Source organism: Buteo buteo, chromosome 18, assembly GCF_964188355.1.
Source record: "Buteo buteo chromosome 18, bButBut1.hap1.1, whole genome shotgun sequence".
In the NCBI taxonomy this organism is placed as follows: domain Eukaryota; kingdom Metazoa; phylum Chordata; class Aves; order Accipitriformes; family Accipitridae; genus Buteo; species Buteo buteo.
In genome coordinates this window covers 17,734,469-17,762,012 of record NC_134188.1, presented here as the reverse complement: position 1 = coordinate 17,762,012, position 27,544 = coordinate 17,734,469, and the positions used below count along the sequence as shown (strand labels likewise).

General features: G+C 43.7%; 2 protein-coding genes across 8 annotated transcripts in view; both read right to left on the bottom strand.

Annotated features, from left to right (window-relative positions):
* The window catches only part of MAML2 (mastermind like transcriptional coactivator 2), a 221,177-nt gene extending 215,627 nt beyond the window's left edge, over nt 1-5,550 (bottom strand). Inside the window, exon 1 of the mRNA XM_075050054.1 lies at nt 2,816-5,550. Within this exon, the coding sequence (XP_074906155.1) occupies nt 2,816-3,226 (411 nt within the window). The 5' untranslated portion in view covers nt 3,227-5,550. The remainder of the gene's footprint in view (nt 1-2,815) is intronic.
* Nucleotides 5,551-9,236: 3,686 nt separating this feature from the next.
* On the bottom strand, nt 9,237-27,009 carry CCDC82 (coiled-coil domain containing 82). Of its 7 annotated transcripts, XR_012653430.1 has the most exons (9): nt 26,919-27,009; nt 25,770-26,325; nt 24,889-25,111; nt 23,645-23,737; nt 21,464-21,588; nt 20,428-20,598; nt 19,758-19,792; nt 17,975-18,354; nt 12,621-12,753 (listed from the first exon to the last, which is right to left on the bottom strand). XR_012653430.1 is itself a non-coding variant. In XM_075050055.1 (8 exons), the coding sequence occupies exons 2-8, from the start codon at nt 26,316-26,318 to the stop codon at nt 11,939-11,941; spliced, it is 1,413 nt and encodes a 470-aa protein (XP_074906156.1). In that variant the 5' UTR covers nt 26,319-26,325; nt 26,919-27,009; the 3' UTR covers nt 9,237-11,938. The 7 variants fall into 7 exon arrangements, 5 of the variants coding, with proteins under 5 accessions (XP_074906156.1, XP_074906157.1, XP_074906160.1 ...); XM_075050055.1 differs by lacking the exons at nt 17,975-18,354; nt 19,758-19,792 and adding an exon at nt 9,237-12,004 and having other exon boundaries at nt 12,568-12,753; XM_075050056.1 differs by lacking the exons at nt 17,975-18,354; nt 19,758-19,792 and adding an exon at nt 9,237-12,004 and having other exon boundaries at nt 12,568-12,753; nt 26,929-26,990.
* Between the last annotated feature and the right edge of the window lie 535 nt (nt 27,010-27,544).

The window sequence follows — 27,544 nt, the reverse complement described above, 5'->3', positions numbered from 1 at the left end:
TTTCAGGAGAGGAAGTGCAGGGACAATCTTGGTTTTGCAGACAAAGAGTGTCCTGATAGGCAGAACTCCCCAAAGAGAGTTATGACTGCCTTTGCTCTTATCTGTGCGGACTTCTTTTTTAACTGGTGGACCTAGAGCAAGGCAGGTGGAGCTTTACAATCCCCCCGTGGAGTCCGAGATGTGTCCAATCTCCTATGCTCAGTGTGAGACTTGCACAAATGCTCCTGTCTTGTGCTTCCCTGTGCCAGAGCTGTACCTGCCACAACTGAAGCTCAGAGCTGCACCTTGTTGCAGGACCCTGTGCACCTCAGATCTGCTGCCCGGTGTAAGCAAAAAGTCTGGAATTAGAGGAGCAGTGCCTATCAGGCTTCCACTGGATTTCCTCTTGGGAAACGCCCCATAGAGGATGAATTCTGCTTAGTGATGGTTCTCTTCACCATCCATTTATAATGCACAGGACAACAGGCTTAGTCTGTCTTGTCCTTCCTCTTCGAGTACCTTTGGAATAACTGGTAGAGCAAATTCCTCCTCCAACTATGGCTGGCTGGAGGGAAAGCAAGACCCCGTTGCTGCCTGGGCCAACCCTGCCCTCTGAATTTTCAAGAAGAGGAGCACAATGCATGACCCTCAGCCACTTGAATTCATCCCACTCAGACACTGTGTGGTTTGCTTTTCCTTTTTAATATTTGCAACAATGACGTTCTACGGAGCTCTTGGTAAGGGGAACATGTGCCTCCATGACACAGAGACGTGACTTTGAACCGATGCCTTTCTCTGTTCCTTCATTAGGCAGTCCTACCAGAGCAGCAAATGAGGAATGTCTGTGTCAAGCACAGAGTGGGAGGATCAGTGATGTGCAGCGATACCATTACAACAATACTGCTTCATGAGCCAGCATTTCTTCAGTGTCAAAACATGGTTCAGGGCCCCAAACGTCATGCCCAGTGAAGTCACAGACCTTGTCAGCAGGATTACTAGACGCTAGCGTGCAAAAACGAGGGGGACTTTGTCAGACCTTTCCCTTGTCAAAGACACATACGTAGAGAGTTATCTGGGAGGTAATGCAACACGCAACATGGAGCGAGGGCCATGCGCGGCATTCTCCAGCAAAGAGGAGGTTAACAAACATTAGTGGTATTTCAGAAACAAGGACAATCTCTGTGCATTTAAAAGATGAAAATCTTTCAATATTTTCTTTGGAGTTGTTTCATTAGAACTTTCAAACAGCTGCCTCCAGCTATTTCATAATAATAGTAACAACTAGTGAAAAAAAATGAAAACAAAAAAAAAAAACCCACACAGGCCTGGTCCCTGATTTCAGAAAAGTAGATTTTTCTGGGACATACGTTATTAGGCAAAAGCCTTTTTTTTTCCCCACAAGACAAGTGCAAAGCATTTCATTAATACACACTGGAAAAATAAGATAATGGCTTTCTCGATTGTGACGAGGAACGTGGGGAGATTTAATCTGAACACTGAGTCAGGTCGAAGCACCTAAACTCCCCTCAAACACAATGTTATCGCATTAACACTTACATCATCACCCTCACCAATGATGCTGAGTAACGCAGCCCCAAACGTTGACCCACGCACAGCAGCAAACTCCCGGGTAAGAAGGGAGAAACAACCACAAAGGTCCCGCTTTAGCATACGTCAGGCACTAAGAAAGATAGGTTTGATGTCTGGAGCGGAGGGAGCGATCTATTTTCAGCCGTTCGAATAGCAGCCACGGGCCTATCAGGACGCAGTCACTCCTCTTAACGTTTCGCATGTGTGCCGAGAATTAAGAGTTGGAAGGCAGCACAGCGCAGCACACGCCTTCAAAAGCGTGGTACACGGACTGCTCGTAATAAAGTTAACAGGAGACAAGGCTTCGCCTCCTTGACATGTTCAGAGCAATTTCCAGTTGAAAAAGGTCAACATAGCGTTTAGGAAGCGGCAGCGCCTGGAACGCTCTTGTAACTCTGCTCCACGAAACACACTCGGTGACGGTAACGAACCGACCGTTTCTGGTGGAGCTGGTGCTGGGAGCACCGGGCGCCAGACGCCGTCGCTCTGCCGGACGGTGCCGGACGCTCCCGTGCTGCGCTGCTTCTGCGAGCGCCCGCCAGCTGCCGAGGCAGGCGGCTGAGCCGCGCACACGGGCTCTGGTTCCTCGGCGCTGCCCGCCCGCCTCGTGCGGAAATAGGGGCCGAGTTCGAGGGACACGGCGGGAAACTGCTGCCCCGAGCCAGAGCAGCCGCCCGGCGCCCTGGCGAGGGGGACGAGGTGGGGCAGGGGGGCAGTTCTGAGCACGGGCTGCTTTTTGCCCCCGCTTGCGGATGCGCCCGCAGCGATTGCCGCCACCGCCCCTCCTCAGGGATGCCCGCTGTTGGGGCGACGGCGCACGACGCTTTTTTTAGGACCAGAACTCGAGAAAGCCCACGCAGTCCCAAAATCCCTTCGAGGGAGGACACGTACCCCGGCTCCCCCGCTCCGGGCCTGGCAGACCTGCCCGCCGCTCCTCACACCCTCGATGCCACCTCACACCCTCGACGCCACCGCGGGGCCCAGCACCCGGTAGGAACCACCGCGGGGAGCGCCAGGCGCAGCGGGTCGAGCCGGGCGGCCGCCGACACCCCCGCCTCGGCTGGGGATGGGCCTCGGCGCCGACCCCACCTTCGCGCCTGGCCTGAGGGACGGCTGCCGGGGATCGGGCCCGGGGTGTGTGTGTGTGTGGGGGGGGGGGTGTGTGCCCTGAGGGGAGCGGGGGGGGCTTCACCTCACGGCCGCGCGTCGCGGCCCCCTCCCGCCGGCAGGGGCCGCTGTGACTCACCGCCAGGAGGGCCGAGGCGCGCTGCTCCCCCGGCGGCTGCTCCCCGTTGATGCCGCCGTTGCTGAGGAGGTGCTGGTGGTAGTCCGGGGGCGCGGCGGCGGCGGCGTTGGCGGCGTTGGGGGCGGCCGAGCCGGCGGCGCTGGCCGCCTTGGGGTGCTTGCCGGCCTTGCGGGCGCCCTGCCCCTGCTGCACGAGGTGGAGGAGCTGCAAGGTGCTCTCCCGCTCGCGGTCGGAGCTCTCGGCGCGGCCCCGCTCGTAGCGCCCCTCGCAGCTGAGGTGGTGCTGGCGGCAGACGGCGATGCGGGCCCGCAGCCGCTCCACGATGGCGCTGTGCACCCGGGGCGCCGCCGGGCCCCCCCCCAGCAGCCCGGCCCCCAGCCCCGCGGCCTGGGGGGGAGCCGTGTCGCCCATCGCTGGCTGCCGGTCCTGGCCCTCCGGATGGGTCGGTCCTCACTGCCGCATGGAGGAGGGGGGGGGGGGGGGGAGAGGCGGGGGCAGCGGCGGGAGCCCGAGCCCGGGGGCTGGCGGCGGGGCGGAGGGCGGTCAGCCCCGCGCCCCCAGCCCACCCCCACCCGGCCCCCGGGCGGTGACGGCCCCGCGGGGGGTTGACAGATCGTGGGGGGGGACGGGGGGCGTCCGGCGGGCGCTAGGGTTGTGCCGGCATCGGCCGGGCGGGAGGGGCGGGGGTCGGGGCCGGGCAGCCCCCGCCGGGGGGCTCCGCGGGGCGGAAAGGGCGCCCGGGGAAGGGGGGGGGGGGGGAGAGCTCCGCCGGGGGAGGAGGGCGGAAAAAAAAATAAATAAAGCGAGCCGCTGCCTCCAAAATGAGTCCCTGGATGAAGGAGATCTCCCTCGGGAATGAGTGAGACTTGGCAGGTTTATTGATTTTATTTTATTTCGGGGGAGCGGGGGGGGTGGGGGGGTGTTCCTTGAAGTGGAAATTTAAGGCATTGCCGTGCTCGGCGGCACGGAGAAACCCCCCGGCGGACCAAAAATCTCGTAGATTTGAGGGAGTGGGGGTTGCTTTTTTGTTGTTGTTGTTGTTGGTTGTTTTTTTTTCCCTAAAGTCTTTAGTAAATGTGCAAATAAAGAGCCGGGGAAGGAGGAGGAGGAGGAGGAGGAGGAGGCGGCCGGGGTTAGTTTAGTCTTTGTGCTTTCTCGTTTCTCTCGCCCGCTCTTTGCTGGCCACTCTTCGGTTTATTACTGCGTCCAACTGTCTGCCGCTAAATTGTAGTTCCTCTAAAAATAATAGAGACGGATCCCCCGGTCCGGAACAATGTCAGTCAGTGGACTTCCAGACCACGCTTCGCCTTCAGTTAATCCAGCCACTGGATAAAATCCGTACTGCTTTCAGTGCTTATTTCCCCCCTTAGTAATAAAGCAGCAAGCTACGAACCCAGGCAGAGAGCTCCTCTCGCATACTTTCCCTTATACTCCCAGACACGGACTAGTTTCAAGTACAGTTTCAAGAAAAGCACGGGGAAAAAAAAAAAAGGAAAAAGGAAAAAAAAAAGCCAGCCCCTCTTCAGACAGTAATTACAAACGGAGAGTTGCACTTACAAACTTCCAGCATTTTGCACCCAGCACAGTCCAGCCACTTTTCCTTTGTGTTTTTGTATATTCCATCCCCGACCCGCCGGGGCGGGTGGTTGCCGGTGGGCTGTCGGCGCTGCCTCCGCCGGACGCTGCCGCCGCCGCCGCCGCCGGGTGCCCGAGCTGCCCGTTGCCCCTCCGTGCGGAGCGGAGCGGAGCGGGGGCGGGAGGCGGGTGTCACCGATAGCGCGGCCGGGGACGCGGCGCCGGGGAGGCCGGGGCGAGGCGCGGAGCCTCCCAGCGGCCGCGCAGGGGAGTCGGGCCGCCGCCGCCGCTCCCCGGGAGGTATTTGCATGGGAGGAAGCCGAGGAAATCCCCTTTCCCCTCCTCGCTCGGTACCTGGGTGCCGGGCCGGGGAGCCCTGCCGGAGCAGCCGGCGAGGAGCGCAGCCTGCCGCTCTCCCTCCTCCCCCGGCGGCGAGACCTTCAGGCGGGTACGAGGGAGTTAGTTCTCAAATAAATCACGGCGCTGCGCTCCTCTACCAGCTGGATTTCTCTGGAACAGACGGTCGAAAAAAACAAGTAGTGCCTCCTAGGGCGCTCTCACGCACGGGACGAGCGCACGACACGAGGTCAGGCTCGGGATGTGGGAGCTCCGGGCTCTGCCACGACCTTCTTGGGTGTTCGGGGCAAGGCACGAACCGCCTGCGCTTCGGTTCCTCCCCGGGAGAGACGCAGCCTTGGCGCTCCTCTTGCCCGACTCCTCTGTTTAGAGCAGGGGTGGCCGACTGCGAGGTCTGGCCCCTGGCACTGGCCTTGCTGCGGCTGGCAGCCGTCAGGGTCCGCGTGTTGCTGTAGGTGAGCTGCGAAGGAGGATGCAGAAGTAGCTGGGAGCTGGTCGGCTTTATGATAAAGCAATACGCTGCTGTGCTACTGTGGCTGTATTACCCCAGTTCCCAAATACCTCTTTGGGAATAAAAATGGCCCCCAAACATGCAGAGACACAGCCCTGATGGAAAACCTTTAAGGTCTTCTTTTGGGACTGTATAGCCCCTAACACAAGGGCGCATCATCTTGTTTAGTTCTGCAGCGGGTCCAGTCAGAAAAATACACAAATTTCATCACAACCTACTGGGAGCATTAAGCTGAGGATGAGGAGGAACTAACCTCTTTCAGGTGGTTTTATCTTCCTTCCAAAGTCAGACACATAAATACTTCGAATGCCAGTGATGAAATGACACACTCTTGGAAATTCCCCCCAAAATACATAAAAGATACACAGCACCAGACATATGGGAAATACAAAAGCCCCCGCTTTCATGATCCCCATCCCCTTCACGTTGCAACGACCACCCATGCGGGTTTCCAGGATCTGGCTGTGTGAGCACCAGCCGGAGTCTCCAGCACATTCAGACCCACGTTTGCCCCAGCAAAGACTTTGATTCTTTGCTGAGGGTCGAGGTCTGGGGAGGCCGGGCTTGTGGATGTGCTACCCTCAGAGGAAGGCATTATTGCTAACAGGAAAATGGGATTTTTTTGTTTAACCTTGAACAACCGAGGAAGAGTGGGTTATTATTTGATACATAACGGTAGCATGCATCTGTTGAGAACAATGGGCTGGCACAGTTGGAAAATAAAATGAAATTTTAATGTTTGTAAAATAATAGACAATGTTACCTTTGCTTCAGGCCTAGCTAGGGCTTTTATTCATTCTTTACAGCTCAGATGTCACTGCGGTGTTTAAGAGGGTTAGTCGCAGAATGTACGTGTAACAGTAACACACGAATCTCATGGAGAATAAGCAAGGGTGTTTTAAACAAAGTCTTGCCCGGGGTTTTCAAAGGTGCTGTGGGAATATGGAATTGGTGGTGCTGCTCTGGAAGATACCAGGGTAGCCGCAGGAGTTCTCCCTCTCTTACAAGATTTTGTGGAATGATCTTTCAGAACAAAGATTTCTGAATTTTAACTGAAGATGTTTAAGACTCACTTTTTGCCAAGCAGCATCTCGTGTTCTGTGGTTTAATACATCCCTTTCAGGGCGAGAGACAGCTGGTTGCAGGGCTGCACTGCAAGTCCCGGTCGCTCAACACGCAGCGAATGCTGCCCCTGGTGTTTCAGAGAAGGAAATGCCCTAAATCCATCCCTCAGCCTTTCAAGTTTTGTCCAGAAGACCCTGGCGAATGTTACCAGCCCCTGCGTACCGCTCATCGGTTTTGGTTTGGCTAGTTGTCAGTTTTCTTAAAGGCAAACGGTTCCTAACATCATCATAACATCACTTGCCATTCGTGTCATAGGCATTCTAATAAACACACATGATAAAACATTAACATAACAGGTCCTGAATAATTATTTTTTTCCTTCTGTCAACATTAATTTGTGACCTTTCTACATAATTCTGTTAATCTCACATGAGCTGTCATGCTTGAGCATTTATTCTGTGTGAATTCACTGCTGCTGTCGAAGCTCAGAGTTCCCTAAGTCGGCAGCCCCTTCCAGATCAGCAAAACGCTTATTTTGTGCTTGCTGGGTTCCACAGCCAGGAATTCTCACCGTAGACATCCCATTGTGCTGATAACTTTTCAAAAGTGGAACAAAAAGGCTGTGCTGAACCTATGTCACTTAAAAACTTGAGTACATGCTTAAATCTAGGCACATACCTCGTTCATCTGTGTTTAGAGATTGCATATCAAATTACTTCAAAGTTATATTAACTCCACCGGAAGGGCACGTGCTTAATATCAGTCCTGTGGAGGGTTTTGCAAACCAGAGCTTTGAATTTTCAGCCATTTCCATTACTTGCTTTTCAGCAATGACTACAGTTATACATACGTGTATTTCCTGGGGTATTCCCAGTTAGGCAGGCTCACGTACCATGCAGCTCACCTGGTAAATTGTTTAACTTTGGAGCAGAGTCTGACTGCACCTGAGTCAATTTTCTTGTCCTTAAATTTTGGGCACAAGGTGCATGCAATTACTGCTCTGCTTAAACTGTAAAATAAGCCATCTGGAACACACACACCACTTTTTTAGTTAAGAATATAATCCTCAGAGCAATCTAAAGAAACTGTGTCTACATCTTATTTAATAAACAGGGGGGAAAAAAAAACCCAAACAAAACAACCGCATGCCATCACTTACTACCTAGAAAAATACCAAAATTCACATAAACTATTCAGGGAAGTGGAGCCACTGAGGGGGTTATTATCAGGTTCTTTCAGTACCATTTCACATATTTCTCATATTATTCCTTGGCTGGTAGATCAGACTTTCTTACATTCTTTTGTCTCACCTCTAAATTCAGATTAGAATTTGATGTTTCTTATTCCTCAAAGCAGAATCAGAAAGTCAACTTTATAAAGTCTAGTTTGTGTGTGCTGGATATTTCTCTTGGAGTGGTATTGTATTTACATGTGTTTATCTAACACACCCACTCTGTTTATCCAGACAGACTTAAAGAAGCATAAAACTACAAGTCTTTATTTATCCAAATAAAAGTAAACTAGAGGAGTTAAGCATGGGAATTGCCTGTAATTGCCTGCTGAACTGCTAGAAATAGCTGCTTTTTGGAAACAGGAGAAGCCTCCACTGTTGAAAGAAAATGACAGTAACAGCTACCTACTACTAGCAAAGTTTACCATCCCATTTGATCCACAAATGACTTTCTTTCCAAAAACTGAGGGACACAGGGAGAAAAACCACTTCTTTTCATAAATCACTGCAATAAGTGGACATAGACTGAAAAGGGCCTTCTCTCCCAGAAGTACATCACATTAGTAAGCCTGATCCTGTGCATAAATACCTTGTGTGAACTTTATCATTATCATAGTCTCCAGTTACAGAACTTAAACTAGAGCAGATTATTGAAACATTGCAGGAACCAAAGTAATTTCCAAGCAAGATCATTAATCACCTGTGCCAAGTCTAATCACATACTGAGCTCTCTTCATTGTTCCATTAAGACAGGTACTTTATCTTAATTAGAGCTACTACTTCAAAAATTAACACTAAAGACAATTAAAAATGCCCTATTGGAACAAACGTTATAGTCTCTCACCCCCTAACTCCCCTCGAATTCTCTAATGTGGAAAAGGAAGTATGAAAGACTGGTCAGATTTCTGACTTCTCCCATCATTAGATATTTGCACAAAATTTTCCTGCTAGAAATATTCTGAGTATTTCTGTATATAGAAAGACTCAGGGGGTAAGAGTCCTCTTTGTACTTCATGCTGTACAAGTACTAGCATTTACAGCTTGTCCTGGAAAATTTGATCTAAATTTTTACATATACAGGTCTTCTAAACAATCTTTTCATTTCCTGTGGTGAAGACAAATGTAAACATTATGTAATGATATTTCACATTCTCTGTCTTGTAGAAACTCTTCAGGTAAAACAACAGCCACAAAAATATTATCCCCTCCTCCAATCTCAGTGAGGGGAATATCAAAGTTTAAGAGAGGCTATGCACACGCAAACATTATGTCATGCCCTGCCAAGCCAAATCAAGTATCAGTTTCCTACTGAAATAGAAATCAGTGATATCAGTTGTAGGCATTTTCTTAGTCCAACTGGTGATGTCACAGACAAGATTAGTAAACCCATGGAGGCACTTTTTTCCAAGAAACTCTTAACAGGATACTTTTGTATCCCTGTTAGAGACAGAAGAACATAGATCTGGAAAAAAAAATGCCCGCAGGAACAAGAAAGACGTAGATAGCTCACACTTTTTAGGTGAACGAAGAGGAGGTGAGAAACGTGATCTTGGATGTGGTAGATATCAAAAAATAAGTAAAACTAATAACTGGAGCAATTTGCCAGTTTTAATTTTCAATCAAAAAGTATGTATCTTTGAAATATTATCAGTAATCTGCAAGCCAAAATTTCCCAAACTTACTTTTTAACTTGGTAGCAAACAGCTTAAATGTGGCAAGATGAGAAATCAACCATTCATTTTGATTGCAAAATTTTTAAATAAAAATCATACAGTCTTGAAAGTTTTCAGAAAATTCAGATGGCAGCAGAAATGAAGACCAGTCAGGAAGGCTCTGAGAGGGCATATGCCATTATGTGGTACAAACCTCATTTATTTCAGAATGGTTTTCCTTTGTAAGAATAAAGTTATACCAAACATAAATGTCATTTTATTATTCTAGAGAAGCCAACAAAAGTGTACAGAGATTTTGTTAAAAGAAAGAAGTAGGGCATTACTTTTCCTAAAAGGGATATATTTGAGATAGATTCCCGAGTACTTTTAAGTTGATGGGTGCGTTCCCACCAATATTCCTAGAAGAACAGGGATGAAGAAGGAAAAAGAATAGAGAAGATTTCCTTCAGCTTTGGTAACCAGGGAGATAGGTATAAGATATATAAAATCTCAGAATATTTACGTATCTAACTCACAGTTAAGGTATGGAAATAATACCTCCAGTGTAAGTTACTTGAGAGTAAATCTCAATCTGTTTACTGGGATTTTTCATCTTGGTTTGTAAATCTCGAACCTGTATGTGGTACAAGTGAGAACTGATGATATTAGCTCACTCTAATAGCATATAAACCATTGCTGAATTTCAACCCCTCAAAATATAAAAGTAGTTCATTTCTTACAATGAATGCTGGGAAAGGGGTACTGAATGACAAATCTAAGGTACAGTTCCTGTGGAAAAAAGCCAAGAGATGTTCGCCATTAAGCAATACACCTGCCAGCAGCTGCCTAGCCAATCAGCATATCTGTTACCACTAGAATGGCGTAATGAATGCGGGGATTTCTTATGGGCAAATCCATGGCAAATTAGGTTTCATTTGTTTTGCTTCTGAGAGCAACTTGTTAGAAGAATCTAGAGCATTAACAGTATCTTCCCTTTCACCAAGTTGCTCAGCCACAAAAGACTAATAGAAGAGTATGTGTGTACAGCAGGATGTAGGAACAGCTCCGAACTGGATTGAAAACCCTGCATCCTGCATCTTATCTTAGGCTACATCTAATTAGTTTTATATGCAGCACAAAGTACAGGGACAGAATCATAGAATGGTTTGGGTTGGAAGGGACCTTTAAAGATCATCATGGCCAGGGACACCTTCCACCAGACCGGGCTGCTCAAAGCCCCATCCAACCTGGCCTTGAACACTGCCAGGGATGGGGCACCCACAACCTCTCTGGGCAACCTGTTCCAGTGCCTCACCACCCTCATCATAAAAAATTTCTTCCTTATGTCCATCTATACCTACCCTCTTTCAGTTTAAAACCATTGCCCCTTGTCCTCTCACTGCAGGCCTTGGTAAAAATCTTATCTTCATACGTATAAGCCCCTTCACAATAAGGTTTCCCCGGAGCCTTCTCTTCTCCAGGCTGAACAACCCCAACTCTCTCAGCCTGTCTTCATAGGAAAGGGGGTCCAGCTCCCTGATCATTTTTGTGGCCCTCCTCTAGACCTGCTCGAGCAGGTCCATGTCTTTCTTATGTTGGGGACCCCAGAGCTGAAGACAGCTCTCACGTGGGGTCTCATGAGAGCAGAATCACCACCCTCGACCTGATGGCCACACTTCTTTTTATGCAGCCTGGGATATGGCTGGCTTTCTGGGCTGCAAGTGCACATTGCCAGCTCATGTCCAATTTTTCAGAATGGACAATACAGTACTTAAACCTTCCTAACTCCTCAAAAATCTACTCCCCTGGCCCCAAAGAACTCTGGCTTGGGCTTCATGCAATTCAGGTAAGCTATGCATCTTGATTCTGAGTAACTCCTGCTTTCTGTTAAGTTACACTGGAAGAAATCTTGCTTATCTTGCATGGCCACATGAATCCATTCTCTTAATTTTTTAGTTACCTGAAGTTGTGGCCATTATGTTTGCACAACGTAATTTGATGTTTAAGATCTCAGTAAATTGCCCCAGCTGCTTATTGGAGACAGCACTGTGGGTCCAAGTGCTCATTTAGATGGCTAAGCCAGACTCAGTCTGTATGACACCTATAATGTGACTCATCACCTACTCTCTAAAGAGAGGAATGACTACTGTGCTGCAAATGTAGTCAGGACTGCAGACTATTTGCTCTGTTGCCTTGCAACAGTCTATACTGATTCCTCAGAGGGGAAACGGATCTTTGCATTTGGGTCCTGTCTGTTGTAACTATCATTCTAAATGGTTGGACTTACTTGCATGTAACGAGCAACAAGGAAGGTAAGATGCAAGTCATACATTCTTGTATAACACAGCCTTACCTTTCCAAATATACCTACTTCAAAACGTCTCAGCATCTCCTACCTTCCCTATGATGCAGCTCAATATAAATAGGTGGAAAAATTATTTCATGAGTAAACAGGTATCAAGATGTTATTTTTAAGAACAGGAGGAAACTTAAAGTGACCTATGCAGTAAGACTGGAAGGACTGATTTGGTAAAACTTTGGGTTATTATTGACACAGATGAGGAAAAAAGATACACCACAGCACATTCTCAAACAGTAGTTTAAAGGCATATGGATTTAAGTATAACACAGCCTAAAAAGCATCTTGAACACCAAGCAGAGGGAAAGCACATGCAGATAAAGCAGGCCATTCAAATTTTTACAAGATGTCTTTCAAAGATCTGTACGACCACTTAATCAATTTTCTCTTCTTGGAAACTGTCTGCATCATTCATGTAGTCTTCAAGATCATTATATCTCTGCAAATAAAATAAAATCTGTATTATTTTACCAATGTTTAATAAATGAATTACATAAAGACTGCTTTTTCTTTTTCTTCAATACAGTAACAAGCATTCCAGTAACAATTCAGAAGCAACGATACCTGAAAGCTTGCTAAATGCAATTGTACAAGTTTTCTTGAAATAGTTCTTAAAGTGTTTCTGAATAATTCAAAGTACTTCAGCGTAAACAGAAGAGTAAAATATTCTTGCTGTGCCTCACATACATGTTTCCAATCTCTCTGAGTTACAGCTTGAGTTTGTTGTGTCACTGCTTTCAAATGAAACAGGAGCTAGCCCACCACAGCCCAGAGATCATGCAGCTGTCCGAAAGCTTCATCTCGCAAGCTGACACAAACCCTGTGTGAATGCAGCCAGCATACCACTGTTTGAGAGACTGGGTCAGCCGAAGCGGATGAATGGTTAAGCTGAGTTATATTGTTTAAGCCCAGTAATTCAGAACTGATCAATTAAATCAGACATTTTATCTCAGCTTACTTCTATCTACTTGGAAAAGGATAGATCAAATAACTCAGTTGTACCTTCTGAATCCACCCACTGTCTTCCAACTGGCTGAACAGCCGTTCGACTGTGTCTTTGACTGGTTCATCCTCAACACCATCCAACTCAGTAATGGAGCTGCAATCCATGTACAACTTGTATTTGAAGTGCTTCAAATTATGATAAACTCTTGTACGATTTGCACACACCATGCCAACCTTCAAAACCTAGGCCAAAGTGAACAAATCATTCTCTCTGATAGCACTGTGATTATCCTGACAATATAAAGAATGGCTAAGTCAGTCTAGTAAGACTTTATCAGTCTAGGAAGATTTTTTTAAAAATGAAATAAACAGAATGACACATTACATGCATAAAATGAGCGCAAAACCATGTAGTTTTCACAGCCACAGCAGAACAATTTTTGAGCAAGCAGGCAGCCAGCAAGCCTATGCAATGGCAGCTTATCAGTACTGTTTTCTTGCAAACGCAACCATGTTTATAATTGGTAGTATCTTTCCTATCTCCTAGTGGAACTTTGTTACAAAATCACTAACATATTAGACAACCATCATATTGTGAAAGCTGAGGAAGAGAAGTTATTTGATTACTTTTGCTTAATATACAGTACTTCCTAGGGACATGAAATACCAGTTCTAGCATTTTGTAGACTGAATAATATTCAATATTTCTTCAAGAAATACCTATGAATTCAAATAGACATATGCCTAGAATCATATATTTAATAAATATATAGAGAGATTGGATTTCATAAAAATAAAATCTGAAAACCTAGGTTTTATACAGTGCAAACTGTATGATCTGCAACTGTCTGGGAGGTATAGCTAGGCCATAATGCCTCTGCATCTCCCAGTTATTACCAGTTTTACTTCTACAGTTTCCATGCAGAAAATATAGAGCTGTCTTATTTAACAGTTTTCTTTACAGCAGTATTTATAGATAAACAAAGGGTAAATACACACGTAAATACATAATCAGAGCATGGATTAGAGTAGATTGATTATCATCTATCAGCTCTAACATTAAATACAGGCAAGTATTTGTACGTACCTTAAACTCAGATTTTATGCAAAGATGTTAAGCAGTGAAGGTGTTTACCTGAATATACTGAGTAATATATGGGTTATAAGAACCTCTGGCAATCCCAAGTCTTCACTAAGAGTATATGAAATTGAAGGTGTGGGGAGGGAGAAAGAGTCAAAGTTCATCTGCATTTAAGGACATCCTGCATTTCACAAGAGTAAGTTTTGTTCCATTTCTACAAGACAAGTAGTTCAAGTACATACAATGCCAAATCAGAAGAGGAATCTATCCCTGTAAATGACCCATAGGTGCACCAATTACTACTCCAGCCCATGGAGACAAAGCCTGTCAGGTAAGAAGTCTTCATCTCACTGGTTTTTGGAGGTCAGTTTTTCTACACTTAAAAGCAACATCATTAATTGGAAGAGCAACTGACGTCATCTCCCTGGACTTGTGCAAAGCATTTGACACCGTCCTGCACAACATCCTTGTCTCTAAATTGGAGAGACATGGATTTGATGGATGGACCACTCGGTGGATAAGGAATTGGCTGGATGGTCACACTCAAAGAGTTGCGGTCAACAAATTGATGTCCAAGTGGAGACCAGTGACAAGTGGCATTCCTCAGGGGTCAGCACTGGGACCAGCGCTGTTTAACATCTTTGTTGGCAACATGGACAGCGGGATTGAGTGCACCCTCAGCAAGTCTGCCGATGACACCAAGATGTGCGGTGCAGTTGACATGCTGGAGGGAAGGGATGCCACCCAGAGGGACCTTGAAAGGCTTGAGAGGTGAGCCCATGCGAACCTCATGAAGCTCAACAAGGCCAAGTGCAAGGCTCTGCACATGGGTTGGGGCAATCCGAAGCACAAATACAGGCTGGGTGATGAGTGGATTGAGAGCAGCCCTGAGGAGAAGAACTTGGGGGTAATAGTGGATGAAAAACTGAATATGAGCCAGCAATGTGACCTCACAACCCAGAAAGCCAGTCGCATTCTGGGCTGCATCAAAGAAGTGGTGCTAGCAAGTTGAAGGAGGTGATTTTTCCCCCTTTATTCTGCTCTTCTGAGACTCCACTTGGAGTACTGTGTTCAGCTCTGGGGCTCTCAACATAAGGACACAGACCTGCTTGAGCAGGTCCAGAGGAGGACCACGAAGATGATCAGAGGGGTGGAGCAACTCCCCTATGAAGACAGGCTGAGAGAATTGGGGTTGTTCAGCCTCAAGAACAGAAGGCTCCGAGCAGACCTTATAGCAGCCTTCCAGTACTTAAAGGGGGCCTACAGGAAAGATGGGGAGGGACTCCTTATCAGGGAGTGTAGTGATAGGACAAGGGGCAATGGTTTTAAACTGAAGGAGGGTAGATTTAGATTAAATATTAGAAAGAAATTCTTTACTGTGAGGGTGGTGAGGCACTGGAACAGGTTGCCCAGAGAAGTTGTGGATGCCCCATCCCTGGAAGTGTTCAAGGCCAGGTTGGATGGGGCTTTGAGCAACCTGGTCTAGTGGAAGGTGTCCCTGTCCATGGCAGGGGGGTTGGAACTACATGATCTTTAAGGTCCCTTCCAACCCAAACCATTCTATGATTCTCATACATGCGTAAAGAAATTCAGCTCCTGATACATACAGGAGAAACTGATTTAGTTTTACTTAAAAAACCAACCTAACCCATCAACTTATCCTTCAAGGGCAGCATTGTTTTGGACAGATGTCTTGTCACACCTTTGCAAGTAACAAGCAGGTAAATGGCTAAAGGTCAAAGTTCTTTGCATCAGTAATGCAAGCTGCAATTGTATTGCTATTTCAGAGTACACACACATATATATCAGAAAACCCAACCATGTTATATATTGCAAAATGATCTCTCCTGAGCCACAGCAGTGATACCCTTTATTGCTGCCATCAGTGATAATCTGAATACTCTTTTAAATTATAAGAAGTTTAAGTTTTAATCAATGCTTACAACCCATGTTTTCAGGAAGCTTTTCCAAATACATGACCAAACGTTTGCATCTGTGAGCAGTTCCCCAAAACACCTCACCTACTTATACAACCTAGCCTTAGCAGTATCTACTGACAATGACAGTAACAGAAAAGCATATTTATATTTATAATGATTATATAAGCTAAATCTATATTTATACTTATTATTTATATATTTTCTTAAATACATGAATGAACTTCATTTCTTAAATATATTAACCAGCAGCTCAACTGATACAAGCAGGCATAATACCACTGAAGTCAAAAGACACACACTGACTTAAAAGAACTTTTGATCTTACCTACAGTAGATAGTTATTAACTGAACTTTTAACCATCTTGAGATTAAAAATTCCTATTACTATATTGCAATTCTCTACTGATCATGTACATGTACCTATATGCAGCTCATCTTCTACTCTCCCCAAAACTGAAAAGCTAAGGCTTATGTTTGGTGCTATAGGTGCTTCTGAAGACCAAGACCTACCAACTAACGCATAACCTTGATTCATTCAAATTTCCAGAAGTACCATTTCAAATACTGAAACATTCAAGAACTGAGCTGCAGTGTTTCATAGAACATTTCATAACTTTTCAAGTACCCCAAGCAATGAGGTGTGGCATATGGAACATTATGTGATGTAAAATAGGAGATACCATCTTGCATCAAACTGATGGCCCAGTTCTTCCCCTGCAACAACAGCTAACAGGAGATATTTAGGAATTTAGTACAAGATGCAGGACGAACACCAGAATGATTATAACATTACCATACAGCTTCTAGCAGTCAACAGTCAAGACAGTCTATATCATCCCAACTATCATGTTCCATAGTGTGGGAGAAGCTTCCCCAAGAACCTGTCTAAACCCCTTTGGGACCCACTAACACATTTTGCTTCCAAAGTATCTTGTGGCAATGAGTTTCATAGTTCATTTATGTGCGAGGTGTAAAGTATTTCTACGCTGGAGAAATGCCAGAGGCAAATAGCTAAATATCCTATAATGTAGTTAGGTATTGTGTTTTTAAAGCAAGAAAGATTGTCTAAAAATACAATACTATTTCAGAACGCAGCTTTGGAAAGAATCTCAGTACTGTACTTCTAATTTTTTCCTCTCACAGTTCTCAGGGACTCTGTCCTAACGCTTAACTTATCTACTCAAGCTGGTTATATCAGCCAAAGTTGTGTTAAATCACTTTGTATGGAATGCAGGAGCATAGCCTGACAACAGCACAACATGTAGTGACTGAACCCATGTCCTCTAAGCATGATTATAAACACTAGTAGAACACCAAAACTGAGAGCAGAAAACAGTTTATAATCCAGGTGACTCAGGAGCAAAGAAGTGTGGGGCGCATCCATACCTCTAAACCATTCGATTCTCCCTGACCATGGAGGAATGAGAATTGGCAGCTACACACAGAACAATCACTGCAAGCCTAAGCAAAGCTGGAACAGCTGTTTCTCTTCTCTTTCTACTGGCAAAGCAGAATACTTCAGAGATGAGAGAAAAGGAAAGTTTTATGCAGAAGAAGAGGGTTGGAGGTCTGTTTTTGTTCTCTCCACATCCACTTTTCTCAGGTATTTTCAAATAAAACTTTAGAAAATAGTCCAACTACGTGTTTCCATTCAAGCTGATCTGCCAGTGCTGAACTGCCTTCCCTTTCAGTCAATTAACTTCTTGAAGTGCCAGTTTTATGTAGCTCTGTGTGCCTTTCTTCTTTTTTCTCAAATGGCAGTACAAGTTGATCAGTGTGTTACCAGCAGAACTTCAAAGACTACTTGAGAACTGTACCTTTAGCAGTCTAAATTACAGATGACCATAAGACACAAATGTTGCATTACAAAGGCACTATCAAAAATTACTGGAAAGTGCTCAGTAACTCTCTCTCCTGGGTCTGTTCTATAGCCCCTGAGCTATATTGAGCATGCACATGCCAGGCATCTCACCAGATGCTGGGGTATACAGGGTAAAAAAAAGCTCTCATTTTCTACCATTAAGCTGAAGAGGACAACAGTGAACTAGCAAGTTAGTTCAATATTCAGTAGGATATTCCAAGTGTTTTCCAAAGTGAAAAAATAGCCAAAGCTTTATGTAGGACAATGTTTGGACAGCAGTGAGGGAATTGCTACTGTTATTTCCACAGTGAAGTTGGAAGTTGAGTAAAGATTAAATTCTTGTGCTAGTTCACTTATTTCTGGTTAGGTAAGGTACACACTTGCCATGAAAAACTGAAAATTTTTAATTAGTGATCTACATTTAGGGACTTGTATCTAATGAAGAATAATGATTGTAGGATGGACTGCAGTATCAGTGTTAGTATGACTGCCAAGGACTTACTGATTTAGTGCAATAAACAAGGGGAAAAGCCTTGCTGGAAAAGCCTAGCTCTCTTCACTATCATGCACACACAGACTTACCAAAACAGAGTATTAACAACTGCTGCTCAGAAGGGTCTGTAATCTATTTAAGAAAAACTGTGGCACAGATTTTCCTAGATTCTGCATTATACACAGAGCCCAGTATGATGACATAATGATAATCACACTGACACCACTCAAATCTCTAAGTTAGAATATTTGCAAAGATCCAAACAATACAGGCTTGCTCTTCAGTAAGGTGTACTTCCAGTTTGATGGGCTTCACTTTAAGTAATCCTATTATACTGCATTTCAAAATATGTTGTAAATACAACTTGTTCTGACGCTTTTTTCTTTTCAGCGAATACTGTGAGGAACTTCAGCTGTATTCAGAAATTCTTTTACAGTCACAAAGAAAAGGAATATACCTTCTACACCTCCTGAAAGGGAAGAAAGGCAGAACTTGGGTATCAGCTTGGTACACAACTGTAGCAATATTTTATTCTTGACAAATCGCGTGCTTTGAGTTTATCATAAGAGGTCATGAATTACATTACTTAAGAAGGTCATATGCATACCTAATCATAACAATTACTGGTAGCTGTAAATTTGAAGGGAAGATCCCCAAATATTAGGAACACCCAGGTTCTTAAGAGTCAAGGTCTTCAAAAGTCTCAGCTGTGAAATATAACAAAATTGACTGCTCACGTCATCCAAAACAACTGCCTGGTGCAACATTATGTAACCACATGAAAGATGCGTTTCATTCCAAAAATACAATTTAATCCAAAATGTCCCAGTAGAGACAACCAAGTGAGAAAAAGATGCAAGGCTACCTAAATGGGAATGTTTTCTAGTTGGACAAGTAGTTCTGATAATGCAGTAATGAGAAAAAGGTTTAATAAAATGTATTGAAGTAGTTAGGAAAAAGTCTTCTCAAAAGGAGATCAGCAATTTCAAGTGTCAATGCAACTGAGATGTCAAGATACTTTGTCCTGAGTGAATAGCTACATGGGAAATAGCAGATGTGAAAAAATCTGAAGAATGAAGCAGTAAATTCTGACTAGGCTGCACTTGGACTATTAGGATGACAGTGGCACTATTTCACTCAATGTTCTGACCTAGAGCAAACAGGAACTGCTGGAGTGCACATGGATGCTCCAAAAGCTAGAGGCATAGTAGGCACAGAATTAGCAAACCTAGTGACCCAATGTAGAACAAACCCTACTGGCAACAAAATAGAAAATACAATCATTCAATGGAGATGATTGTCCATTACACAGAAAGTTACTTTTATAATGATTCTGAAAGCTAATCAATGCAAGATTCCTGCTGGGAAAGTCTTAAGGGCATTATAGGCACACACAAAGGTAAAGGGCTTTCAAGTGATCCAACTTCAGTGAAAAGGCATTCTGATATTTAGAATATATATAAAAGAGGCAAATGTCATTTTGATTTAAAGCCTCAGACTCCTGGCATATGGAGATAGGATCTATTAAAGATTAAAAAAAACCAAACAGCATAGTATTTCTCAGGTACTTGGTGAAAACCAGGAATGCCAGGCATGTTCAGAGCATCACTCAGTCACATAATTTCTTTACCACAGGTTTTCCTTTCTTTAAGATATGCAGTTGCTTTAGGATTTTCAATCTTCTATTATATGTTCTCTGACAAAGCAAAAAGCTACTTCAGAAATAACCGATTGAGTGCTCATATTAGAACTTCGGTTAGTATGTGAATCTTAATGTGTGCTGTCAGCCTCTCTGAAACACAGTTTCAGACTGCCTCCCCATGCACCACCAAAGACAAGCATGCCGAGTAGGATGTGTAGGATGCCATGTACCTAGAATTTCCTTCTTGCCCTGGATGAAACTCAGACTGTAGAGATTTGAAGCAGAGGAAAAATTGAGGCAAATGTCAATTTTGACTCGAGGGCAAGAGTTATCAATAAACCATACTGTATGTCTTAGAGCCCTTTCTCTTTATCATGAAGTCCAGCTCATGGTTGGGTATACTTACTAGCGCTTACTGCAGTGCAAGTACATGTGCTGCATCAGGTACTAATATTAAGTGGCAAAAGTGGGGAGGAAACAGTATACTGATCGTTGTGATGCAGGCAAAAACAAAAGTCACAGAAAATAAGATTTATTTTCTTGATAAAAGTTAGGTTTATTTGAGGATACTTTTCATTACCTCTTTCCCAACATATAAGAAAGTATGAAGGTGGGTAGAGGGGAAGGTGGAGAGGAATGCCTCTACTCATCCTTTCCAGTTTCATAGGAACTTCCTTCATAATTCCTAGCTAAATCCAAGACTATACTCCTCCAAACTGCAAAATGGTCCTCACATTTTAAAAATTAATAGGGTTTAGACATGGAAGTACAGTAGCTTAACTCTTGCCTCTAGCATTATAGACATTAGATGTCTTGATAGGATTTCTATTCTTTATATGATCTTCTGTAACACCAGACAAAGCTTAAAAGTAATTATATAGGGTGCTTGTTTGAAGTTACCTGCTTGTCATCTGACATGAAGTCATCTGCTTCCAAAGTTCTACTATTGTAAAGCCTTCCAGAGAGCAGCACATTAAACTTACAATACCGATTCAATTCACAGGCCTGACAAGACATATTTTTTGGATTTTTCAAGATTATGCGAATGTCTGGGTAACAATCCACACGCTCCTAAAAAAGAGATTTCAAATAACATTAAAGAATCTCTTAAACTGAAGGATACCTCAAATAGGCTGCTGAGTACTCTGTACTCACAAAAAATTAGTGCAAGAGAAACCAAAGAGAATCAAATCTGAAGTCTTTCACCATTCAATTGCAAACATAAACCTTCTCAAACATTTTCCAACACTTCACTCAGCTCTAGTTCATTAACTCTTTCTTTTGGCTTCAGACCTAAAGAATGGATCCTGCATCCCAGCACTTATTTTTCTCGTATCTCTCTTTTTTTTTTTTTTTTTTTTTTTTTTTTTTTTTGGAAGGGGTTGGGGGTGTAACTATATCAGTTGGTCTGCTTCAAATAAATACACTGTATCTCTCCCCCAGCCCTACTCCATTATTACAGTGATTATTAGATCACCACACCTATCACACTAACACTATTCTAGTAATTCACATACAGTGACTAGATTACTGTATATTGACTTGATTTTTTTTGAAGTAGTAGAAGGTTCATTATGAACACACTGGTTTGTCTTTTTGTGGGAGAAGGAAGAAATTTTGTTACAACACTTAGCAAGTCACAAAAAATCATCAAAAAGTCATCTGCTGAAGATAGCAGGAAAACCATTCAGGTAACTGAGAACAGATTCTCTTCTGTTACCTGAATGTTTATCTGGTTACAAACACATAAAATACTTCCGATATTTGTAAGTATCAAAACAAGTTACATAAGTTAAAAACCAAAGGGTTTCTATTAAAAAACTATATATAATTATAGCAATTATTGTACCTTTACAGAGAATTACGGTATTAAAAAAAATGTCAGCAATAGTATGATTTGGAGCCCACTTCACTATTTGAAGTAGAAGCTACATACCTTGTATCGATCTTTCCAGCGACTTCTAGAGATTAAATTCTCAAGACGAGGCTGAATGAAGCGGTCATCCAAATAATGAAGTGAGAGCAACATATCTTGTGCATACTTCTTTTGTCTTGTTCCTTCTGTTCAGTGAGAGTCATTACTAATTTGCTGACCACCCTATGTTACACACGTTTCTTCAAATAAAATTTTCAAGGACATTATGCTTCTGCATACTAAGAACTATGAATGATTTTAATAAATTATTACTAAATACATTTGCTACCGTTATCCATAAAAGTGATCCATGCATCTTTGATAAACTGATATATTTAATTATTTTAAAAGTCTGTATCACAAGAGGTACATGAATAAACTCTACAGTCAAGGCTAATGTGAAAAGCTGTCACCCCAAACGGAGACCCATGCACTCAATCCCATTTAAAGAATGGAAAAGGAGGGGGGGGAGGTATCTTGCTTTTTGTACAGCTTATGTAAGCTCTTAATAATGTATAAGGGTGGAGGTTGCAATCCATGAAAACAAACTGCTCTGAGCTGCTTCGCAGCAGAAATTTTGACAACTCTCTTTGTCACTTATAAAGAACATGTAGCAACTGGCCTTTAAACTTCAGCAGCACAGTCAGATGCCTTCAGTTAGGCAGCATAAGTACTTCCAAATACTTACTCAAGCAAAAGAAATAAACAAGTATGAGGATGAGTAAAACTACCACTATTCCACAACTGTCTCCCAAATATGTGCCGCACTTCAGGAATTAAACAGGACTTTCATAGGTGCAGGCCAATTCATGCTGTCTCAAGCTTCAGCATGTACAGACATACCAATTAATTCAGCTACCTTCCCTAGTCTTTTAGCAACACTGTTATCAAAAAAACAGAACGAAGGACTACTGGCTATCTAGCTTTCTATATAAAACCAGTTAATTGTTATTATCATTATAGCCACCATAATTGTTTTTCCATGTGCACTTTACACATACAAATTTTCAGTAATACAGCTATACTGAAAGCTCAAAGAGGCTGTGCTAGACCATAAAAAAATCCCTCACAAGAAAAAGCAAGTCTGAACTCTTAATACTACAGTAGCTGCTCATGATTCAAACTAATTAACAGACTCACTTCCACTAACTCAGAAAAATCCATTCTGTGTTATAAAAATATATCTTTGTAATGCTAGGCTATGTTCATACTGTACAATGTTCTTCAGAAAGATAGAATACAACCTCCAACTCACCTGCATAGCTGATCTACTTGCAGCACCTTGGCATTAGTTGTTAGTTTTGTAGAGCAGATACAATTTGAAGTAGAAGGAAGCTATCACCACATAAATCTGACAAAGTTTACTTACTATTTTCATAAGGTTTCTTTCACTTGGTAAAACAAAACAACGCTAACAACTGGAAGAACTAGCAGTGGTAGATGAAAGACATTTTTAGCTCCAAGAATACACAGCTTTATTCTGAAGTGTGCGCTGTACTTCTGTTTCTCCATTCCCTCTTAAGTTCCTGATGACATCAAAACTTCCTCTCTTTGGCACTCTGCTGACTCATTCCACAACCTCACACAGACAGTGTTCTCATTAATCCCACCTTTACAGTGCTTCTGAAACTACATGTGAGGTTGCCATTGAGCCCCACTAGGCCAAATGCCAAAAAACACTTCCTCAGCAAGAACAAGACAAGAAGTACTGACTGCAGCTGAAATTTATTTATCTGAAAGCACAAATGTTAAAAAAAATGAAAAGAACAAAAATCAGATACAGAGTAACCTCCACAACTATAATTATTATCTACCAAATTCCTCAGAAAAAGCTATGAAGCACGCAACATTTTGACAAATCAGCTGACCTTTCTATGTTTTCATTGAGATACCTACTTTGAAATTAATTTCGCTTTCATGCTGGAACTGTTAGTACTGATCAGTAACACAGGAACACTTCCTTACATCTCAGAATGCCTTCTAGGCTTAAAAGAATTAAGTCTACACATTTTTCCAAGATTACTCTATCCTTTTCAGGTAGATATCCCCCCCCCCCGCCCCGAGGTACAGAGCAGCAAAACAAAGAACAGATCTCAGGACTCACAGTCCTATACTCTAATCAGGAGACACATCCTTCTCTAGAATAAATGTCTTTGCAGAATTTTGAATGTACTATTATATTATTTAATGCAATTTACTTACCATATAATGAGCTCAGAAAAGTGTCGTCAATTGCATTTATGAGGAAAGCCTTTACTATTCTTCTGAAGTGTACATAATGATCACAGCGAGATACTGGGAAGAAAGCAATATAACCAGAATTTACAAAAAAAAAAAAAAAAAAAAAAAGTAAGCAATGTTAAAAGTCCTTTGAGAAGATTTTTTTTTCCCCATTATTGTAAATTTAGAATTTTAAAGTAATTTAAATACGGATTTTAAAATAATTTCAATGTACACCATCCACACCCTTAAGACCCTGCCTTTAAATAGTGCTTCTCATCTCAGTGATCTTAATGAAATTTAGCATCCTAAAGTCACACATCCTTTCAGCAACAAGAGCCAACAGTAAGAGCTATAAACACTAAAAGAAAAGAATAATTTGTTCTATGAGTAGCAGGAAATAACACAAACCAGAGAAGGCCAGGCTTATGAGGTGGGTTTCTTTTCTTTTGTTTTTTTCTTTTTTCTAACTTACTTTCAAATACACACAATTCTGCTCAGGTCTTTACTGGGGAAGAAATACCACAAATGCTTGTGACTAGCTACACTAGCACCAACTGTCCAGTCAGCACATACCTGCTTCTGAACAACAAAATACAGAAGATAACTAGCATAAAGTTCTGTTTCAAATCTCTCTGCTCCTGTTGCCAGTTTTCATAAAAGGTCAACTTGAAGTTTTCTCACTCTGTGCAGTTTGGCTGAAATTGACCAACGAATTCAGAAAACCCTATAGACCTGTGCACCCAAGTCACACTGCCATGGAATAAAAATACATTTAAAAAAAAAATAATCCCAAGCCCCCAACCCCCCAAACTCATGGTAAGAATTTTACATCATTCTCCAGAATAGAATTTGGCCAGAATTAACATAGCTGCTTTTAGCATGTATCACAAGACGGAGGATGATGCTTTTAGGTCTTCACAGGAATGACTGCATCATAGGTAGCTTACTTCATCCTAAATCAGACCAACTTAAAAAAACATGTGTGCAATAGGGTTTCCCTTCCTTTCTCCCAAATTATACCCTCCTTCTAATAAGATACAGGAAGACTGTAAAAGTTTACTATGGAAATCGGAGTACTTCCACAATAAATTGAAGTCTTTTAGGAATCTGCTTTTAAACTATCATAACTTATGACATAGTATTTTTATTTGCAGTCCATTAATATTTATTACAGCACTACAAGCAAGTTATACATATAGAATTGTCACTAATTTTGATCTTACAGTGTGGGACGTAGTATGCCAGGAACTCGCTATTTGATGTATTTAGTTCCTTCTGTTGTGCCTGGTTTTCACTCTTTATGTGCTCTGTGTTGTCATCATCATCTTCCTCTTCCTCTACTATAAAATCTTTCATGCTGTCACTGTCAGTTTCACTACCTTCTGTTGGTGTGAGGGGCAAGTGACAGAGGGGCTCCTCTTCTGTTTCTGCTTCATCATCAGAATCCTAATTAAATTTAAAAAAGTATTTCAAACACAAGAATTTTCAGTATTTGCACTGATGAAATATTACACATACTGGGTAAGATTTTTGACCTTCTAATAACACCATTTGTTCAATTAACAAGAAATAATGTTTCCAAAAAATACATCATTCTGTACTAGATGACAATTACTTTCAGCTTTAAATCAGCCATCTCCATTTACCTCCCTTCACTCTATTTGTAGGAATTAAGCTAACATGAGATCTCTGAGTTACTTCAGCAGGTATTTTGCTTCTTGATAAAAATCATTTGATAGTCCTCTCATGTGTCTCTTCTTTACAGAAAAAAAGGAATGATGAAGAAGTTTTTCCTTCCTGACTACATAAAGAAGATAGATACCTGCGTTCTAAGCTGCTTAGTCAGCATTTCAGAATGCCTGAAAGAGCAAATGAAAGGAAATTCTTAAATCCTCAGTGATTAAACTCAAGATAAAGGTTTTCAGCAGTCAATATTGTTATCTAGTTAACATGACAACTGTTAAAATGCGACAGAACTACTGATTTGTCATGAAAAAAACCCAAACCAAAATAAAAAAAATCCCACTGGTTTATATATATTAGTCTTTGCCTTCCTCTACATTCAGTAATTTCTCCAACTGAATTTCAAAGATAAAATCCAGACCTCACAATTTTCACTGCTGCACGATCTCCGAGTTGCTCTTTGTCTTGCAAGTTCTTTCAATTTTGCAAACACTTTCTGTTTCCTATCAGTAGAAACGTTTTCTGTAGGGCAGGTTTTATCAGGTTGCTGTTCTCTGGAACTCTCATCTTCATCTATGATACAGTGGCGTTTAGCAAAAACTTTTCTAACAAGTATATCACTGTCGTCACTTTCATCACTGTCATACAAGACAGAGGTGTTCAACCTTTTACGCTTCCCAGGCACGATGGACTCATCCTCACTATCTTCTGTTACTTCCCTACTGTGGCTTTTCTCCTCCTGAACTGAAAGGCTGTTCTTCACAACAGTTTCATCTTTTTCATCTACTTCGTCTTCTGATGCAGTAGGCTCTTCCTCCTCAGAGGTACCTGAGGATTCATCACTGCTGTCAAGTAGCACGAGCTCCCTTTTAGTGCGTCTCCAATCAACTCGGGATTTGGATGATGACAGTTCTGTTCCTGCTGTCTTGTTTCTTGTTTCATATCTCCTGACAACTGCTTTTATCTCCATGGGAAGGCTGTGACAACACACCAAAATATAAACCAGTAAAACAAAGCACTTCTTATGTTATGCCATTAAAAAAAAAAAAGCACAAGGGCATGCATATTTTGTTACATATGCCTATGACTTAACAATATCATTATTAGGAGACACATGCCGGTATCAGCACCAAACAAATCTAATCATGCACAAGAACTTCTGAAGAGGATACACCTTACTCAGAAATGTAGAAGAGCAGAACTGCCCACACCCAGCATGAATGAACCGGAAAAATCAGGTGTGGAGCGCAGCTACAGATCCCATCCTCCCCTCCAACGCTGGAAGCCTACAGCCGAGGCAGAGAGCCTCCCCGCTCCCGAGGACCCTCCCCAGCAGGCCTCACTGAGGAGCGGCCGGGCGCCCACCGCCGCGGCCCTCGGCCGGGGAGGGACCACCCGCCGAGTCGCCGGGCCTACCCCCACCTGCCCGCCCCGCAGCACGGCCCGACGCGGCAGAGGCGCCCTGAGGCGAGGCCGTCGCCACCCGCTCCCCACTCCACAAAGCGGCCCGGGCCGGCAGAGCTCACCCTCCCCCCACCTCCCTCCCTCCGTCCCCCAGCGGCTCGCGCACCAGCCGTTACTTTCGCCGCTGACGTTCCCGCGGTCCCGCGCTGGCGCAGCTGAGGAGAGGCTACCGCCCCCCGGCGCTGCGAGCGCCGCGATTGGCCGCCGCCCCTTGTCACTCAGCCGCCGCGATGTTTACGGAAGTGCTGGCAGGCCCCGGCGGGGAGGTGTGTTACGTGGGGTGCGCGGGCTCCGCAGGTCGGCGCGCGGCGCTGGAGAGCCTGAGGTCGCGGGTTCGAGTCCTCCGACCGGCACGGGGCAGCACTCGCTCTCCTCCCTCTCTTCCTTCCCGGCGCCTCGTCCGGCTGGTCTCAAGCAGCGTTAGACTGTGGTGACTTAGTTATGATCGCATCTTTGCTCTCCCTAGATGCATTCCTGAGGAAAATCTGCGTGGGCTTGCGAGGTACGGCACCTCCCCAAAGGGGCTGCCAGTGCCTGCCGCCGGTGACCGGTCACTGGGGACTGGCCTGGCCTGAGGCTTACCCCGCCAAGGCCGCTTCTTCAGAGCTGCCGGCACTCTTCTTCTCTGCAGCCTTGGGAACAAACCTGCTAGATTTATCGCATCAACCCCCAAACGATGGGGGATGCAAAAGCAGGTTGTGGCAGCTGTAACTATGGGGATGCTTTGGGGGT

Bases quoted from the DNA above. Each gene is read 5' to 3' on its own strand.
- CCDC82 (XM_075050055.1), bottom strand. From the start codon at position 26,318: ATGGAGATAAAAGCAGTTGTCAGGAGATATGAAACAAGAAACAAGACA. The intron at 23,738-24,888 runs GTAAGATCAAAA...CTTTCTTCCCAG, and splicing joins GGCATACTACGTCCCACACT to TATCTCGCTGTGATCATTAT. The intron at 12,754-20,427 runs GTAACTTCAAAC...ACTTTGGCCTAG, and splicing joins TCATGTCAGATGACAAGCAG to GTTTTGAAGGTTGGCATGGT.